Source organism: Molossus molossus, unplaced genomic scaffold, assembly GCF_014108415.1.
Source record: "Molossus molossus isolate mMolMol1 unplaced genomic scaffold, mMolMol1.p scaffold_m16_p_18, whole genome shotgun sequence".
NCBI classification, from domain to species: domain Eukaryota; kingdom Metazoa; phylum Chordata; class Mammalia; order Chiroptera; family Molossidae; genus Molossus; species Molossus molossus.
Genome location: NW_023425353.1, coordinates 54,995,353 through 55,016,393, shown reverse-complemented (window position 1 = coordinate 55,016,393; position 21,041 = coordinate 54,995,353). Strand labels below are relative to the sequence as shown.

The window sequence follows — 21,041 nt, the reverse complement described above, 5'->3', positions numbered from 1 at the left end:
CCCATGCCCATTAGGCACTAGTTGCCCTCAACTGTAACCAGAGTCAAGCAGCTGCAGAGACCTTGACCATGGCTCTTCTGGGGCATTGACTGTTAACCAGAGCATTGGACAGAAAATGCACCAAGCAAAATTTGTATTTCTGTGAATTTAAACTAATACATGATTTGCATGATATCACAGGTTGCAAGAATGTAGGACAATACATTTTTAAAATTATTAGCCCATAACTACTTATAAAAATGCATCCTTATGTGGCATTAAACATTAACATAGATACAAAATAGTTAACATTGTTTTCAAGACTCTAAAACGTACCCTTAAGTTCAAATGGAAATCTTTTAAAATAAATGCTAGGAATACAACAAGAAGTTGCAAGAAAGAGGGGTCAGTGGAGAGTGATAATTTGTGAGAAGTGGTATTTATAGAGCTGTTAGTGTGTGTGAGCACCTGGATAAACACTAATATAAGTACTGTTGCTGCCTATCTGAATGGGGAAATTGAATTATAGAGAAGTTAGATGACTCAAGTTGATCACATAGCTAGAAAATGACAGAGCTAAGATTTGATCTTGGCAGACTCATCTAGATTTAACCATGACCCAGCTGCCTCCTGAAAGCATGCATGTGAATATACCAGGGATTGCCACAGTGTCCTCAGTGGGAGATTTTCTCTTTTTCCATGACATTATTATTAATAATGATAAAGTTTTAGGTTAATTCGGGATTGCTCCATCGAACCGGTTTAAAATACCAATAGGGTTCTGAATAACATATGGAGAGAAAAAACAAAGGATCTGAAAGGAATTTTGAAAATACTAGGAGTAATTCTGCAACCACATCAGTGATACTATGACCCTGGAGTCACAGCCCCAGTGCAAACTGAAGAATGTGCTTGCGGATTTGCTATGTATGATGTGATGTTACAGTCCACATTTGACACGAGTACAGACTCAACAACGGTCATAGTACAATCAAACTGTCTGACCCCCGACATCTAAGGTCATACAAAAATGATTATGTCCATGTCTGGGCTGAGGGGTTGGACAGTGAGCAAGAGTTGACGCCAATGAGACATGTCCTAACTCTGATTTGAGGTATGAGCTAGTGAGGTCTCGGGGGCCATGCCTTTGAAATACAGTCAACAAGCAAAACAGTGCCCTTGTCTCTCAGTTGTGTGGGAGGGTAAGAGCCTGACTTTGATAAATACTGACTAGCAAACACAGATGGCTTAATCAAATTGACCAACCACCTGCCTAAAGTCCTCCAGCATTTCCACCAGCTCACTCACACGCCCCTGCCTTTTGCTTCAGCAGGGTTGAGTTTCATCTCCCTCCCTATCGTAACAGTCTCGACTCCTATTGCAGTAGCTCTCAATAAAATTTCTGTTGCCTGTTTCACTCATCTGGTGCATTCTTCTTTTGTTAAGGACCCTGAAACATAAGTATTCTTTTTCTGAATTCAAGAAAATGTTTCCAGATCCAGGGGTCAGCGTTCAGCAGAATGACCGAAAGCCTCCTAAATGACAAGGCAGAAGGAAATACCCGGGGTGCCTTCGTGCAGGGATGGAAATAAACATGCAGGAGAGGACGTGGCTGCGAGATGAGGCATCTTGAATTGGCTTCCAAAATACTCTAGGGCATAGACAAGGCAAGTGACAACAAGAACAGCCTTGCACCCAGAAAACAAAATACCAGGCCGTGTAAAACTGTTAAAACAAAAAAGGAAGCGATCTTATTTCTCTGCATCGGCCGCTCTCCAAGCATGGTTTCTGAACAAGCCATTTGGGCTTGAAGAAATCCTTCATGGGATGCTGATGCAGCTAAAGATGAGAATCCTTAATGTGGAGGTCAAGAGGGAGGGATGACAGAGAAGCATTGGAGTTTGGCCAGAGCCGAAAGAAACAGGTGTCACACTCATATTTTCAACCCCATCGCCACTACCAAGAAACCGGTGAGGCTGCAGCGCCAGCACCGTTCAAATTCTTATCGCAAGGAGGATGTAATGACATAACGACGTCATCTAGCCCATGGATGTGTGCCAGGCATCCGTTACGTGACCATGTGCTCCGTGTGGTGGATGCAATAGGGGAACGGCAGCCCAGACCCCAGAGGACGTGCTGGTCTGTTCAGACTTCAGTTATATGCTTTTTCCAAAATGTAGGAAAACCTGCTTCCCACGTGCAAAAAGTCTCATTATTATCTATATAAAGCTCTAGTCTATGTAATTAGAGTAACTTAAATGTCACCACTCCAGACTTGGTTTCTGAAAGGAGGAAAGAAGAAGTCTGCCGGGCCACTGTGCACGTGGAGGTCCAAAGCTGCCAAACTTGTGCTGATTTGAAGTTTCACCAGCAAACCTGAGAGCTTTGCTTCCTGAAGACCGTCTTGGGGAACTGTGAGCTTGTTTAGACTTCCTATCTTGATCTTCTCTATTAGGATTAGGATTAGGATTATTTACTTTCCATTCCTGCACCTTGGCAAGCCAGAGGTTCAAATAGAGACACTTAGATTAAGAAAATAATGAATCTGTGCTGGGGGTGGGGGTGGGCAGGATTGGGAGGAGGATGTCAATGGGGGAAAAGGAGAAACATGCATAATAAAAATGAATTCATTTAAAAAATGATAAAATAAATGTAGTCCTCTGCATGCAGGGCTTCAAATAATACATAATTAAATATCAGCAGAACTATTTAAAAATATAAAGTCTGAAGCACTTAACAATTTCTAACCACTCTTCAAAGAACATGGCATTTCAGCATTCTTAAGGTGTTTTAAATGTTTCCAAAAAGCTTTGCTTTGGAAGTGATGGGGGCTGGCGCGCGGAGAATGATGATTAATTTAAATATCCTAAGAGCTCTCTTGGTGTACTGGAATTTTCAAGTGCGCCGTTGAAGGTACTTGGTTTCTGCCTTTTAAGGAGATTTAAAACTATTGAACTTTCTTAGTGTACACGAGCTGAAGTGCACCACAGTGGATTTTCTTGACTTCAGTTGCTGCAATAGTGGGATCTAAGAGTAATTAATTAGAAATCAAGAATTCTCCAATCGGTGACTTAAAATGACAGAAGGCAGCATGACAGCCCGCCCGAATCTTTCCAAGAAGGAAGATACGTACATAGAAAGTAGTGACTGAGACGACATGCTATTAATTTTCTGCCTATGTAGGAAAACATGAGATAATTTCTCAGGAGGCATTTGTCAACAACATAATTATGTTAAGCCATTAGCATAATGAGCCTAGATTTCACAGAATCTGCCCTAGCGTGAGGGTGCTGCTTAGATGGGAATGGATTCAGTCTAGGGCAGCCATGTCCACTCACCATTCCCTCCTGGCCCTGGCCTCCCGCTCACCTGTGCCCAGGCCACGAATGCACTGCCAGTGTACTCTGACACCCAGGGCCCATAATGCACTGCCAGTGTACTCTGACACCCAGGGCCCATAATGCACTGCCAGTGTACTCTGCCACCCAGGGCCCATAATGCACTGCCAGTGTACTCTGCCACCCAGGGCCCATAATGCACTGCCAGTGTACTCTGCCACCCAGGGCCCATAATGCACTGCCAGTGTACTCTGACACCCAGGGCCCATAATGCACTGCCAGTGTACTCTGACACCCAGGGCCCATAATGCACTGCCAGTGTACTCTGACACCCAGGGCCCATAATGCACTGCCAGTGTACTCTGACACCCAGGGTCCATAATGCACTGCCAGTGTACTCTGACACCCAGGGCCCATAATGCACTGCCAGTGTACTCTGACACCCAGGGCCCATAATGCACTGCCAGTGTACTCTGACACCCAGGGCCCATAATGCACTGCCAGTGTACTCTGACACCCAGGGCCCATAATGCACTGCCAGTGTACTCTGCCACCCAGGGCCCATAATGCACTGCCAGTGTACTCTGCCACCCAGGGCCCATAATGCACTGCCAGTGTACTCTGACACCCAGGGCCCATAATGCACTGCCAGTGTACTCTGACACCCAGGGCCCATAATGCACTGCCAGTGTACTCTGACACCCAGGGCCCATAATGCACTGCCAGTGTACTCTGACACCCAGGGCCCATAATGCACTGCCAGTGTACTCTGACACCCAGGGCCCATAATGCACTGCCAGTGTACTCTGCCACCCAGGGCCCATCGCAGAATCACCACCCTCACCCCACTCTAGCTGAGAGTCAGGGCCTCCGAACTTCTGAAGCAAGACCCAAGCCAAACAAAAACAATGACAGCACGTACTAAACTGAAGTGGTGGTGGGAGGAGACCTGGGAGGTGAACACATAACACAGTACACAGATGAGGTATTACAGAACTGTACGCCTGCAACCTACATACTTTATTAACCCATGCCACCCCCATGATTTCAATTAAAAATAATACAAATAATGAATGCATAAAAACTTAAGTTCATGGTGTACTACGGAAGGGTCATCTGTTATCTTGCTGGGGTTTTATGAGGTATTTTCATTGTTAATATTTAAAAGTAACTGGGAAACAATGGTGAAATTCTGGGGAGACAGAAGAGATAATAGAAGATCATGTGGGGTATTGTTTAGACTCGTATGAACCCCATGGTGTTGATGCTCTCTCAGTTTCGAGTTGTTTCAAGTTAATGGTTCTAGATCTCTCATCACCATGAATTCCCAAAGACTGTCTGTGCAAACTTGAACTACCAAACTCAAAAGATCACTATTCCCTCTACAGGGGTGGGGAACATCCAGCCCGTGGGCTGTATAAGGCCCTCAAAGTCAATACCAGCTAACATCACATGCCTCACCAAATTAGCCTGACCAAATACAGCAGGCTAATTTTTAAGTTGATAATTTTGTATGGCCCTCGAATGTTACAAATATACAAATGGCCCTTGGCAGGAAAAAGGTTCCCCACCCCTGATAGAAAAAAGCAGGAAAAAGCAAATGCATGAACTTGGCTCCTTGGAAATGCGAAGCCTTTTGAGGTTCCCTCTCCTTATCTGCAAAGCAAGGATGGACAACTTTAAGTGGCAATAATAAAAATGAACAAGAACTGGTGTTTACGGAGGGTTAACAACGTGCCAGGTATTGCTTTGAGTATATTAACTCTTGGTTTAACAATAACTTTGAAATATTGGTGCTGTTATCATTCCCATTTCTCAGATGAGAAACCTGAGCCACAGATAGGTTAACTAACCTGCCCAGGATCATACACCAATATGCCAAAGCAGAAATGGAAATCACTCACATCATAATTATCTTACAATGTGGTTTTAAGGAATAACTCATAGTATTAAATTTTTAAAAAGCTAACCTTTGTAAAAGAATTGCTCCATGCATGTGCCTTGGTAACTATTTTTATAGAAATGATTGCAATTAAACTTAAAATAGTCTACTGGGGGGTTAGAGTAATATTCTATTATAACCTACATTTTATAGGTAATGAAACTAGAGATTGGAGAGGTTAATAATTGGACTTAGGCACAGAGCTAGCAGGAGGCAGTATTGGTATAGAAGCTGCACTTCTGACCTCAGTCTGTTCCCATAAGTAACAGCATCATCACCAGTTAACTCAAAGTCAGAGGGAATGGTGACTGTACAGCTTGGGGAGACTTCGGAAAATAGCATAGGACTTAAACCCCTGCAGTACTAACTACCTGTTTTGGACAGCTTCCCGGCGCTCCTGCTACTGGAAGTACTGTCGCCCCTGGTCAGCACCGTGATGCCCCCAAAACTCGCCGTCTTGGTCATGGCGGGCTTGAGATTGCGGTTGGAGCTGTCCGAGTCGGTGCTGCTCCAGGCCCTGTGGTGGTCGGACCACTTGAGTTCATTCTCCGAGCTGCTCTGCCGACTCCCGGACGTTCTCCCTGAGCCATCTCTGTTGCCCCTGGAGACGGCCACCAAAGAAATGCACAGGGACAGCGTTACATTCCATAAACAGTCGTGGACATAGAGTGGCGCCTTTCTTGGAAGAGTTGTCTAGTCAACACCCTCCTTATCATTAGACCTGCTGCCTCACAAGCAGAGCCGCGAGTACCTCAGTGATGGGCAGACAGGTAACACATTGCACACATGTTACAAACAGGAAAAACAAGCCTAGCGATGTCCCACGATCCCTCTGCCGGTGAAGGAGAAACAACCAGACAAACATGGTAGAAACTACCACTGGAAACTGCTATAGTGGAGACGAGGGAGGATACATTCTCCTGACTGAAGTCAATAATGAATCAACGCTTAGAAACACCCGTGATCTGGAATGATGCTCAAAGCGACTCGCACTGAAGAAGCAGCATTTTGTCTCTCCCTTCCGCATTCGGTAACTGGACTCCGGGAAAATGCACGCAGTTCCAGAAAAGCCATTTATTAATTTATTTTCTAACTTTGTGAGATCTATAACTGAATTCACGAAGGCAGTGACAGCACAGAATCACAGTGATTATTCTGTTGACCTATGGTGAGAATTGTGCCCTGAGTTTAACCCTCGCGGGCAGAGGAAAGAGCCTTTTCACATGGAAAAGTTTGTGGTCAGAACAACAGTGTAAACACTACACTGACACAAAACATTCCAAAGAGATCAATGGAAATAAACAAATGAACAAAGCTCCATAGGTGAAATAACACAGTTGTTCAAAATTAAAATAGAAAAAGAGGGAATGTATTGGGAGAGGGCCAGTAGCCAGAAGTGAATTTTGAAGACTCCAGAGAATCTCCAAGCAGTGTACAAAATTGCATGTCTTTTCAAGAGAAAGTGGATGAAATTTGCATTTTCATTGGTTTCCAATCTGCTTAAAGAGTAACTTAGTTAACATGTTCAAAGCTTTTTCTGCAGCTGGAAAGAATGGATCATAAAAGATTCGTAGATTCTCATGGATTATGAACAAGTACAGGGGACACAAATCACAGGCAGTAGATATAACCTCTACTTTCATATCACTATGTGATGTGACATACTCGATCTTGATTCCGATCTCACAGATGGGATCAATAAATATTCTTCTAAAGATAATACTGAACTGTTGAGATGCCAGAAGTATGCAAATCTGATTGAGGCATGTACCGACCAAATTGTACAGAAGGTACACAGAAAATTGTTGGTTTTACTTCAACTTTACTTAGTAAATGTTTTCTTTTATTTCATGAAAATGGAAGGAGGTAAATGGACCCAAAGATAATAAAAATGACACAGCTAATCTGTGATAAGAACTCCGGAAAGTGAGGGAAGGAAGTGGAATAGAAAACTCACAAAACAAAAAGCACTCAGGCCCTGCTGTCCTTTGTCAGTGTTTTCTTACACACATTCTCTCTGCTCTCAGGATGACTGGTTTTAGAAACAAGGATCATCTAAAAAAAGACAGCGTTGCAAGTGGAAGTATCAAACATTCACCAGTGGCCAGGCCACTCGAGTTCTAAAACTCCTTTGCAAATTTAGGAAATCCAGAGGAGGTAGTCTGGAGAAAAAGTACCCTCTTCTGCTAGAAAGGTGAACAGTTTCTCCATTCCTGATGGTCTCCCCTTCAATTTTCAAATTCAACTTCATTCTTTTCCCATTTAATTCTGATTCACTTGACCCACCTTTGATAAAGCCTGTCTAAAGATTTAGCAACTGTGAATGGACAAAGGACATGACAATAATCTCAGGTGTTGCTGATTTAGAATGTTTGTTATAGGAAAATATTGGAGTTGATTCTTACCTCAGCATACAGGATGCGTCAGAACGCAGCTCTCCATGTGGGGGTGATCATAACTAATTCTGCTTCAATGAGCCCACTCCCCATGAACTCTGTGCCTCCCTGGGAGGACCCAGACTTCCTCTCAATGCCAGGGTGTGGCTGTGCCTACCTCTGCCAAGGAGGTGCTCACCGGTATTCCTGGGTGCAAGCTAGGTGCCGTGGTTTGCACTCTTCACTCTGGCAGAGCTATTTTTAGAACATTGGGTAGTTCCTCTAGAATTGTGCCACATTCCCTGGCCAAAAAGGCAACCTGATTTCCTTAACTACTTGTACTTCCCCGGGCCAGCTCAAATCACCATCCTAAGTCAAAATCTGTGCATGTTAAAAGAGGGAATTTAAGTTGCTGCTTTAGAGATTTCGCATTAATGAAATTCAAAATAATACATCTAATTCTACTTTATGATCTCTAGATATTTGCACATTGAAATCATATTTTATAATGCTCTATCTATTGATTATGGCAAGGAGAGGTCCAGAAGTGGATTTCAAATCTATTTGGGTTTGTCATCATAAGCATCATAAACAAACCAACAAACAAAAAACGTAAGCTCCAGTGCCTTCCCTTCCCTCCTAAGTCCAGACCCCGCTACTGGAAACCAGGAAGACAATGGTGATGAGTTGTCTGGTCACCAGGAGGAGCTGAGCCCTCTTGTGCATAACTAGAATTTGATCCTAGAGTAGTGATAAAGGACATACTCTAAGTTCTATTTCTGTGTTGATGAACATAACTGATGACATTTATTTTCCTTTTTGCATGAACAGAACCTTTTTTTTTTTTTTTTTTAAAGGTATGATGTACATTTTGAATTATTTTTACCATTATGTGGATGGCTTTATGTTCAGTCATCTTCCGGAGCCTCTGTACATGGTGATTTGGGTGGGCAATGGTGTCCACATTTAGAATGGCCCACCTGGGTAGCCCTGGCTAGGGACCAGATTTGGGGCTATGTCAAACTAACTGGCCAATGAGGGGCAAGAGCCCGCATTTTCTCTCTAGTATTGGCTAAGCAAACCAGGTCATGGTGTGTGAGTGTAGGACTCCCGGTACATTCTAGTCCTACTTTGGGCTTTCAAGGGGAAAATGCAAGTTTATTTCCTTCATCTTCCAGGGTAAAAGGTATCTAATGATACAAGTGGAAGGCATTAGACTATGTTGCTCAACCTAGAAATATGAAGGAAGCTAAAAAAAAAAAAAAGCCTGTTTTTTGTTTCCGCCAAAGTGCAAAGGGAAAAAGGTACTGTTTTCTAATGATGATGTCCTAAGTTCAGATTTATTGCGAAAGATACTTTCTAAGCCCACGATCCATTTATTTATTTATTTTCCAGTAAATGGGCAAGAGTTTTATTTGTTTGTTTGTTTTGCCTGCCCTACAACAGAGATGAATTCTAATATCCACAACAGAACTAATGTATTAATATATGTGTTATGTGTTGAGTATATAAAGAGGGCCGTGTATGTATCCTTTGTTTCATCATGAATGCTGGAGACACATTTAATAGAGCAGTGAGAAAATGCGTATGATCCCTCTACTTTCATGGAGCTTCTAGCCTAGTTTACTTAAAAATATATAACATAGTTATATTATAGCTACTAAATTTTAATAATTGTATCATATGGCTTAATATTATAGATTATAGATCATTATAAATATATAAATATACACATATCATTCATTATCCATATATATCCCACAAAGATCTTGATTTAAATAGTTCATTATAATTGGAAGCAATCTTGTATTTTTCATTAGAAATAAAATCTGTGCTTGAAAAAAAAATACTGTTTGAAATAGTATGATGGATAGTAGTAGCTAAAAATCAAGTGCTCAAATAGAGTTATCATTGATTTGTTTCCAGTGTTGAGAATGTATACACAATTGCAGCCTGTCAGAGAAACTTGAACTCTGTAATTCACCAAAGTTGATTTGGGAATGTTAAACCAGTGTGCTTCCAAAGTTAGCCCTTCAGAAAAAATAAAAATAAACAAATAAAAATAAAAACACAGAAAAATCCGAGGAAGAACCCTAAAGGATTGAATTCAAAGTAATGGCCGCCCCATCCTGTGTCTCACATCATCCAATACGGCTTCCACACTAGCACTGGACAAGCGTTACAAAGAGATAACTGAACATATTTGATTTCATGAACAGAGATATTTTATACTAATCCACTTATATTTAACATCGATTCTGCCACATAGTCTGAAAACACAGTTTTAAGAAAGTAAGCCATACCAACCGAAAGAGCTGTCTTTTCTTATAGGTCTCATTGCATATGTTACTGTCTTCCAAGAGCCTACTGGAAATGAAAAACATGATTTTTATGATATAAAACCTAAGGGTAATAAATGGGTGTGCATGCTACTATAACACACCTGTCTTGCAAATCAACCCCCGTACTGATTTGTTTGTATGACATTGAACTTTGCCATAGTAAATTAATGGCAGCATGATTTCTCCCTACCCTGACATTCAAACACTGATGCTGGGTAAGGGAGAAGGAAGAGATGAGGAAGTAGAGGGAATGGGAGAGGAGAGGAGAAGAAAAGCAATTGATGTAGATATAATAGATATTTAATTAAATATATTAGCTGTGATTATTTTTCTTTGAGTAATATTAAAGTTCTTTATTTGCTGAGCATAGTGAAATGTTGACATTCCAAAGGCAGGTATCCAAGAAACATATATATATATATATATATATATATATATATATTTTTTTTTTTGTAAGGAATTCACTTAATTAACTTTTTGCTTTATGGAAACATCAAGACTTGTGCGAATATGCAATGGACATATGTGACCAATTATTGTATTGATGAATACAATATAATTTGAATATAAGGGACACAAGTATATAGCAGTCTTTTTGTATAAGACCCAAGTTAGTGAATAAAGTTAGAGAGTAAAGTAGAGAGAAATGATTGGCTAGAAGACTAGGGAATAAGATTTCCCACTAAACTAAATTATAAGTGCTCACCTAATCCTTCTGGTAAAGATACGACATTTTGGAATGGTTCAGAATCATCCCTAAGATGTTAATGCTCGTGGATTCTTTACTGTAAATAAGGACTACCAGTCTGGATCTGCAGGCATTTTTAAGGTTGTTTTTGAATGCCTCTTGTAGACATATTTTCTAATTTCATCTCTTCTGTTCAGTTGAGGGACTTCGTTACTTGAGGATTTCTAATTGCTAATATGAATGATGGCATTTTTTTTCACCCACCAATCATTTCTAATGCCCAGTTCAAACTTTCTAAGTACTGGAATTTAATCCAACAGCCTGCATTTTAATCAGTTTTATAGGGACCACCCATTAGGCTGACACCTGAAAGAAAATTAACCACCACTTTAAAATGAATACCATATTTCCATTCCAAGTTACCCATTAGTACAGCAAATGTGGAATTTCTTAATTCCCCTTAAAAATCTGCAATTAAATCAATGGAGCATTTTAATAGCTATGTCAGTTTAGAACTATTTTAAAAAGGTATACGTTAAATTTGAAAAATTTCTGCTTTTATGCTCAAGACTTTGTATAAATTGTATAAGCCGTGCATTTCAGAGCAATCACCTCCTCCTCCTCACTCCTAAACCAGGTGAGCTGTTAAATCCAGACACCTTTAGATAAGGTTTCCATGTTAGGCCTTCTAGAAAGACTGGTAGATTATTTAGAATGAGAAACTTAGAACAATGTTATTCTAATTGTTATTTGTATAGCTATATATAATTACAGGGCACAGGAAATAGTTAATAATAAAAGACATACAAGTACTTTTAGCAGCCTATTCAATAAGCCAATGAAACTGCAAGTTCTTATGGGGGTCTCAACTCTTATACTTTTTAGTGCCTGGTGAAAATAATTATAATTACAAATGTTGAAAGAATCATAAACTGAGACTTTAAACAAGGGAAACATTTAAGCTCATGATTGGAAGTAACTGAGAGAAGTTTTTCCCTCAATTAAATAATGTTTAGACACTCTAAATAACATATATGTGTGAATATATAGGTGTGTACACATAGATATATGTATTTACTTATACATATATTCAAGCACGCACTTATATATGGAATATATATGTATCTATGAATATACAGGACACACACGACACACTTTGTTCTTCTAAAGACATGAAAAAGCAAATTTCATTTTACCTGTTTTCCACAAAAAGGCTTTCCTGGGAGCAAGCTGACTGAAAAATAAAAAAAGGCATTGTATCAGACGTTCTGGATATGCTGAGGGGTCCCAAGTCCTTGCCTGATTTTAACATCACTTTTCCCCTCCAAGGGAAAAACATTTAAGAAAAATATGTACCATTTTAAGGAAAAATGGAAATCAAAAAGGAAAAAAAAAAAGTAGGTTAGAGTGAAAGGATTCTCATGCAGCACACAGTACTTTTCCATCAGAGCACCTCCAGGTTTCAAATAGATTTAGCCCGTTCAGCATCAAGGTCAATCAAGGTCGGAAGAAGAGAGAGGTGAGTTGAATAGCTGGAGAAACGTGTAACCCTCAGATCCTGAGCTAGTGGTGTCCTCTGGGGCTGCGGAGAGGCAGCCACCAACCAGAGCCCAGACGACAGGTTCAGAGAGGCAGAGCGTGAGCATGATCCACAAGAGGGTGGGCAGATGCACAGCCACAGTCCTGCGGTTACTACCCGCCAGTGATAAACTCTCATAAAATAAACAGATTGACGGCGAAACTCTCAAAACTGAAAAGATGCCATCAATCGATCTTAAGGAGGTGAGGGGAGGGCATGGGCCAAGTGAAAATGAAATGAAGCTAATTAAAAAAAATGTCATGCTCTATGTAAGATTTCTTTGTTTTTCAGACCAAATGACTTTCTTCTTAGCTTCCATGTCCCTAGTACTCATCTCTCTACTTTTGTGTGTTTAGACACAATGTAGGGAAGATAAAATTCCCACGTCATTACGTGCGGGGCAAGGGCAGGTCAAATTAAATTTTAGCAACAGAAAAAGAGAAGTCCAAAAAAAATACGTTGCAAGTCCTATAATATAGTGGCTGTGTTTAGGCATTAACATAAAACCGCTTTCAAAGTATTGAGTTTCTAAACATAAACATGTACCCCCTATTATAGTGTAGATTTGCTAAATAATGAATAAGTGACCTGCTAAAGGAATAAACAGGGACTTAACAGGTCCATTTCAAGATAAAATAAAACTGAAAAAATAATGATGACCTTCTAATATCAAAATTTTTAATTCAAAGATGCTGTTAATATAACCATTGTTCAGTGAGGCAAACAGGGTATTGGTTTCTCGTTACTTTTTTTTTTTTTACTGGAGAAATCATTTCCTTTCACTGAACCGAAGGGCTAGATTTGGGCGTGACATTTCCCGCCTGAGCGATCCAGTGAGGGCACCTCTAGAACCGCGTCCCCATTTTACCCTCTTGGCATTGACCACGGTCCTCAATCTCAAGTGTGCCCAAACCTCATTTAACAAAAAGCAAAAACGTTAGTCAGTTATGAAAAAAACCTTTTCGGGAAATATCTGTTTGTTTGTTTGTTTAATTTGACGTTTAATTGCATAAAGGGAAACCAATACAAATGATGTGCCGCTGACATTATCCCTACGAAGATCTGTTTCTAATACTTGAAATATCTGGCTGTCTTTATTTGCTTTAGTTTGGCTTTGCTACTGGCTGGAGTCAGGTCATGGTGAGTGAAAGAAAGAGAGATTGTCTCAGAGAGACATTATGAATTCAGTTCCTGACTTCGTCTCGGCTGGCTCTCGGCGATGGAAAGAGGTCGGTTACATGTATAATGTTCTGGCTGGGTTTCGGAATGACTGAGACTCTCCCACCTCTTGGAAGGAGTGATCCAAGACATTCTGACCTCTTCAGATTGGTTCATCTAGTGGTGTTTTGGGAAGAGTTAAGCAGCCTGAACTATTTTAATTAAACAAACAAACAAACAAAGCACCTACAAGTCAAAGACAACTGTCCTTAAAACATCTCAAGAGTATTTTTTTTTATTTCTGTGGAAAGGTCATTAAAAAATCATCGCATCATGCCTCCACCACATTTTCATAAATAACCCAGAAATGGTTATGGGCTGTGATTCAGTAGCTGATGAATAGAAACTTTAAAAAATAAGTAGTATTAATAACTTGCACATTTTAATAGCAGAGAAAGATAAAATTGTCTCCGAAATTCATGCAGCATTCAAAGCTGTCACGCGCTCTCAGATATAAAGGGCTCATTTTTTTTTTTTTTTAAGGAGAAAATGATTTGCCTAATGGGTTGCAGAATTCTCTCCCACGTCCCACCCCCAATCCAGGTGGCACCCTATGCCCTTATCAGTCTCACTGAGAAAGAATCCAAGTACATGGAGGAAAAAAAAACAACAAAAAAAAGCCAGGATGAGCTCCTCCCTGAGTCCCTGTGTATACATAAATATCCTTCAGAAATGGCTCTCAGGCAAAATATGTCTTTTTCAAATATATGACTTGATCAACTTAACCATTCCCAAAGTGGCAACGTTACATAGCATTAATCATAAAACAAGCTCAAGGAAATACAGGTTATATTTCAACCGTTTCTGACTACCAAAATACATTTATTTATTATTCCAGAACTAAACTGTTGTGTGCTCTGACTTACAACAATTTAGTTCTCAAACAATAAATAAATGAATTTGCCTCATCTCAAGATAACGAAACGCTCAAACTAAATTTGAAAATTGTTTTCTAGAAAATCCCAGAGCAACCTGCATATTCTGATCATGTACCTACATACAAAAACACACGACACACACATGCGTGCACACACACACACCTCAGACATCACCGCCCATTTCATCTGTAAACTATCAAGAATACATCAACTTTTTAAATCAATTTGAATTCTGCTGAAGTGTAAATACCAGGAAGTATTGCTCTATAAATCTCTATTGCAACATCAAGTAGGAAAAAAAAAAAATTCAACCTGACTCCACTACTTAATAATTAGCAAGGAAAGCTAGTTTTATTACCTCTAAATTATCAAAACACTAAGTTAAAGACCAGCTAAGAAAAAGATTAGATGTCTGTAACTTAGTTTCCTTATGCTGGATTCTTTGCATTTGTTTTATAATCGATTTCACAGAGTTTAATTATTATTTTGTGGACTTCAATAGTCTGGGCAGCAGCAATGATCCTTTGGGAACCTGGAATTGTACAGATGAAGGTTCCCTGAAGTGTCCTGTCTTTGTATAAGTGATAGGAAGATTTGTCACTGTATGTATTCAAGCAAGTTCACGTTGCTGTTATATCCTTGAGGCTGACATAGTAATAGCCTGTTAACACAGGGTGACCCCAGTGACCCCCACCTGGTGTTCACTACCTGGGGTCCTATACCTCTCACATTGGACCAGGGCCAGAATGTGTGTCCAACAGAAGGAAAGGCATGTCACGTCCAGGATTAGGTTATAGAAGACTGTCTTCCATTTCGGATGGTCTGTCCTCTGTTGGATCCCTTGCACTGGGGGAAGCTAGCTCCCATGTCTTCAAGACCCTCCACAGCCTATGGAGAGGTCCGCACAGTGAGAACTGAGCTCTCCAGCCTGTAACCAGCAGGGCCGGAAGCCTCCCTGTATGGGAGTGAGTCTGGAAGCAGAGACCCACGCCGCTGAGCCTCCAGGTGATGGCAGCCCAGCCGACGGCTTTCCTGGAACCTCCCGAAACATCCTGAGCCAGACTCGCTCTCGGCCACACCCAGATCCCTAACCCCGGGGACTGAGAGCTAAGAAGCAGTGTTTTGTTTTCAGCGGACAAATTTGGGGATTTTTTTTTTTTTTTTTTTTAATGCAGCAATAAGTAGCTGAACCAGGGAATGCCAGTGGTATGACTTCATCATCTCTACAGAACTACCAGAGTAGGGAGGAAGACACCGGGTCGTTTTCCTCCCTCTGGATCAGTGACCCTTCCTTAGCCTTTAACGGATGATGAGAAGTGATAAGGACCAAATAAACCCTGGAGACCTTTTTCTTAGAAAAATGCACATGTGCTCATGAACATAGTATTTTGCAGATGCTATCTGGGATTGTATTTTATCTCTGAAGCATGAAGTATACTCAGGGTGAAGGACGCAGTGGAAAACCCCTGCTCCAGGGGGTCAGTAATGTCAGAAACCAGCTTGAATCAGTAAAGCCAGACGTGTTGGCCCCCAGAGAGCCTACGAAAGGAGCTCACGCCTCTCCTCCCACAGAGAGAACTCATGCCCTTTGAAGAAGGCTGCCCAGTAGTGGCACGGAATGGGCTGGCTACGGCAATAGCTGGGCTTTGAAGCTCTCTCACAATTAAGTCTGCTTTTACTTTTTAAAAACGCTAATACAGCGCGTGGCCATAGAGGCTTTAGGCAGCAACACTTAACTCCAGGCTTTAACCTGGAACCCAGGTCCCTTAGTACGAATGTCCTTCATAGGGACGCTGGGAAGTCTTGCTGGTCCCTCCCCCCAGTGACGATCTCTCACCAGACATGGGAAGCCACCATGAAGGACGGCAGCCAGAGGGCCATTCCCCCCACAGGCACTGGGGAGAAAGAACCTGATGTTGTTTGTACATGATCTGGGTGATTAGTATTTGCTTTTCAATAGAACCAGATAAAGAGGGGAAATGTATACATGCGAGTGAGTGTGTGAGTGTGTGTGTGTATGTGTGCATGAGAGAGAGAGAAAGAGAGAGAGAATAAAAAATGAACTGGCCTTCAGAAATGTTTTTCTCCATGATGGCCAGCAGACAAGACATGCCACGTCCAGTCCACAGGAGGCATCTTTGCACCACGACCAGCTCAGACACTCTCATTACCTCCTTCTGGTATCCAGCAAACACAGCTGAGGGCCCTCCATGTGTCAGGCTGCACCATCAATAGCTCTGACCATACTGAAACTCTATCCAGTCCACACCTACACAGACTTCTAGAATCGTACCCACACACCATCCAGCTATGGCTGCCCTCCATCTCCCTCTCTCCCACTCTAATTCCAGAGTTCTGAGCCAGATCGCTCAATCATCAAACTTTGCTTTTAATACAGCCTAGAAAGGCAGAGACGATCTGGAACAGATGTCACAAGCCTGTATGCAAGTCAAAAAAGTGCACAGGGTCGCTTCCTCTGCAGCTGCTTGTTAAAGGATCTGGCCCCTCTGTAACACCTGGGCAACGCTAAGCGTGGAAGCCTCGGTCACTGGGCTGGCTCTGCCCTAGCCTCCAGGAGCGAATGACAGCCGGGGGTCAGAGGCCCCACCTGACAGCAGACCTGGAGGTGTAGGCCATAGTCTCCACTCGAAGGAGCTCACGCCTCGACTTCTGCAGACGGGAGCACCCGACCTTTTAGGTGGCTGCCGGGTGGTGTCACGGAATGGAACAGCAGGGCAACTGCTTGCCCTTTTCATTTTCTTGCAATTAAATCCAGCTTTTATCCCACCTATTCATTTTTACATAATTTAATTGCATTTTATTTTGACCAGAGTGGGTAAAAGGATAAAACAAAAAACAAAAAACAAAACCTACCACACCTTATTTGTGGAGATTTGAGCAAAAGAAGTTGTTTTATCATTATTCCCTTGAAAATTGTTTCCAAAAACTAATTTGATCAGAAATTGGGAGGAAAATGAGTATGATTATTTAATTTTGAGATAAGGCCCATATTTGCTAAGAATGCAGGAAATTGGGGTGTGCGTGTGATCAGCACTCTTCTTCTTGTAATTCCTCTGCACAGTGTTAATACGCAAAAACAACAACACTGTGGTCTTTCCTGGCCAATATGGGTGTGCGGGCATTTCTTCCAGCCTGGCTGTACTTAGGGTCTATGGAACTGCCCCAAATCACACCTCAGTTCCCACACAGGTCACATTCTAGGAACACACGCGAACCCCTGGCTACTTCTCCAGCACTTCCCTGAACCGGGGCCTCTTCCAGAAACACCTCCAGCTCGCTGCCGTTTGATTTGTTGCCTGGCTGCAGCTTCCTTCGTCCCTGCCAGGTCACCGTCTGGGGAACAAGTCTGCCTGACTGCTGATGGAAGGACCGCACTCAAGAGCAACGAAAACAACTACTCACATCGTGCGCAAATATTCTGTCCCTCACTCTCTGATAGTCCTCTTCTCTCTCTTCAATTGATTTACTTCGTCTGTCATCTCTAAATGGATGCATTCTGTTTTGCTGAACAGAAAAAAGAAATCAGGAGGGTTATCCACGTGGAGCTGTTAGACGTCTGCGGTTAAGCAACTGTCAGCTGAGAATAATAAATGTTCACTTAAACAAATGGAGCATGAAAAGTCTCACTCCCACCGGTCCCGGGGGGAAGCGTGGGGGGCATGTGTGTGTGTGCATGACAAGCAATGCCGGGGCATGTGAGCTGCTCCGGTTGCCTCCTGGCTGGGTGTAAGCAGCACAGATGTTTCTGGAATGGTAGCACCTGGATGGGCCTCGGGTGTTCTGGAGAAACCCAGCGAGGGAGTCGAGAAATAAGGGGTGGAAAGGAAGATGTGGCCGCTATTTCTCTCTGTCCTGATTTTTTTTTTTTAATTCACTCCATGACTGATCCTCGCAATAGCCTCTGGCACAGAAAATGGAGATTAAATGTGAAGTGTGCTTGTTGATGGGGTCAATAGGAAGACGTCGGAGGGAACAATTCAAAGAACCCAGCATGAGGACTGCCCTTCCTCCTCCTTCCCTCTGATCCACGCCCTGCCTCTCACCTACCCTCCCATCTCCTCCTTCCCTTCTTCAGGAAAAGCTCTGCCCAACCACGCTCATCCATCCATTCAACAGACACCCACCAAGTGCACGACGCAGGCACGCGTGTCAGAGTCCACGTGAGCCCGGCGGAGCTCAGGCTGCTGCTGGTGGTGGGAGGGAATGAGATACAAATGATGGACAGGTGTTTTTTTGTTTGTTTGTTTTTCAAATGCATCGGAGATGCACAGGCTGCCTTGACGGTGACTCGAGGAGAGTAATTAAAATAATACCTTGGGCGAGAAGCTTATCACCTTGCCCTTAAGAATTTTAAAGCAAAGTCGTTTTCAAAAAGATCTCTTTCGATTGTCAGAGTCACAGAGTGTGATGGCATTCGTATGACTTTCCATTTTTCTCAGTCTCATGTAACACGGGTTTTCTTTTTGCCAAGTCCTTAGTTTTCTTCCCGAGAGCCCTGACCCCACACCCCCGCCTGGAGAAGAGATGTGGTCAAGCATCTCTCCCCTTACCCAGGTACCAGGAGTCGGGCTACTCTACACAACACAGTGTTTCATCACAAGCGAAATACACAGAGAGACAGAGTTGTGCGCCAGTTCATGCAAACCAAGCAGACGATTGACACAGACAACAGAACGTGGGAGGGAAGGTTGAGAGACTAAAACATGAACTTGATTCTTTGCTGTGAAGACTTATTGTAGGATAGTTGCATAAATCCACCTGTCCTCACCATAACAAGGTTTGTTCTTTACAGCTACACCGGGTGATCATCGGTCCGTTTTGATAATCCAGCTCAATGTGTGCACAACTGAAGGACAGAGCTGTAGGGAGTGGAACGACTTCCATAGTTACACAGACATCTGGAAATGCGACTACAAAGCTTTTCCCAACAGCTCCAAGTCTGCAGCATCCCATCCCTCTACACATGCAGCAGGACTGCGCCAAGCACCACCCGTGCAGCCCAACACAGAGCCATTGCTAAAGCGACCAGGACACGGGGTTTGGGCTCCCCACTGAATGCCAAAGGGGGGGCAGGCGGGCAAGGAGGCTGGAGACAGGATGGCAGTGCCAGAGGCAGGGGGGAGGAGGGGGAGGGAGAAGGAGGCAAATGACAAGAACATCCGTCCCCCCCACCTTCAAAAACAACGTCAGCCACTCTCAAACTTGAGAACCAACCTGATTGTCTTCTTTATCAATACTAGAGTTATCTCGCTTCAAGATAAACCGCTTCTGGGATTCTTCACCTTTTTCATCTTTTAAATGTTCACAAAACCTTTGCTCTGGTCTGCCAGCAAAGTAAAACATATCAATAAAAAAAGTTTTCCCCCTGTTTAAAGTTATTTCTTAGTGTTTTTTTTTTTTCCCCCCACAGTGGCATTCAACTTTTTTTTTTTTTTTTTAAAGTATACATATGGTTTTGATACTAGAATCGCCAGCAATATACAGGTACGTAATAATGGAGTGCTTCCCAGGTGTTAGAATACCTTTGGTTGGTTTGAATTCAGAGACTTTTGGCTGCATGCTGATCACTATGGCTGAAGTTTAAAAAATAGTTTAAAGGCCTGCACATAGACAGTGTAGAGATGTTCTTATAGTGATCTGGACTTCCATTGCTCTTGAATTTAATCAAGTTCCTGCCCATATTCTAGAACAAATATACATGTTTAGAACTTGGGAGTAACACAGTAATTCACCAAGGTCCAGAAACTAGAAAAGAACCATCCCCCTTCCCCAGCATATCCTCCCTTTTAAGAACTGTCTCATTCTGCAGCGAGAAAAGATCGTTTCTAAATTATTGCCACCTTTCTCCAGTGACCTCCTGGAACCTGGCTCCAGGGCTCTGACACCCTTGACCAAGTCTTGTAAATCAGTTAAGTAATTGGAGAAACTGGAAATATTTTGTTTAAACAACTTAATAACTGATTAGCAAGGGGAAAATGCTCCAAGCAGTTATACACTATTGATCAGTCGATTGATTTTTTTTTAGGTCCTCTTAATCACTTTGCATTATTACAGGAAAGGGCTCTGCTCCCTTGTTAATTTCCCAGCTCCTCCCTGCCGCTCACGGAACTCAATGAATGACTTGGGCATGGGTTCATCCCCAGAGGAAGTGCTCAAACATCTGTCCTGGGCTTCGAAGCAGTTGCTGTTTCTGACTCTCATTAAAGTGTCTCTGTCTCCGCTGATGTATCACTTCCCAAGCTCAGTGGGTTCTTGTCCCTACTGGGTTCATTATGCATTCAGTCATTGGGAAGCCACATCCAAGTGTCTGTTGTTTAACACGGGTGACCAGTGATTAAGGGGATGTCATCCTTTCCTTAGAGATCCAAAAATGGGTAAATAGCACTTTGAAATCAATGGATTAATTTAAGTGTACAATTCAAATATCAGTAGGACTCATCCTTCTCTTAAATACATATACATACATTATATTAATAGCGGTGAAGAGACACTAACAGAAAACTGGAATAACATCAGTTAGTGCTTCTAGAACTTGGGATAATATTTGCAAAAACGATATCACTATCTTTTCCAATCCTTACAACTTTTGATGTGAGAGGAACAAATATATTTTGCCTTCTTTACGGATACGTAAAGCATCCCTCAGTGATCATCTTGGCTCCACGTCTACAGACTTGTCCG

At 42.1% G+C, this 21,041-nt stretch overlaps 1 protein-coding gene across 2 annotated transcripts in view; it reads right to left on the bottom strand.

Annotated features, from left to right (window-relative positions):
• The window catches only part of ARPP21 (cAMP regulated phosphoprotein 21), a 605,449-nt gene that overhangs the window by 64,437 nt on the left and 519,971 nt on the right, over window positions 1-21,041 (bottom strand). Inside the window, exons 13-17 of one of the 2 annotated variants that reach the window (XM_036267058.1) lie at window positions 19,575-19,683; window positions 17,763-17,864; window positions 11,861-11,898; window positions 9,942-10,001; window positions 5,631-5,860 (exon numbers count right to left, since the gene is read on the bottom strand). In XM_036267058.1, coding sequence (XP_036122951.1) covers window positions 5,631-5,860; window positions 9,942-10,001; window positions 11,861-11,898; window positions 17,763-17,864; window positions 19,575-19,683 — 539 coding nt within the window. Of the gene's footprint in view, window positions 1-5,627; window positions 5,861-9,941; window positions 10,002-11,860; window positions 11,899-17,762; window positions 17,865-19,574; window positions 19,684-21,041 lie in introns of both variants that reach the window. The other variant, XM_036267057.1, reaches the window with a different exon arrangement.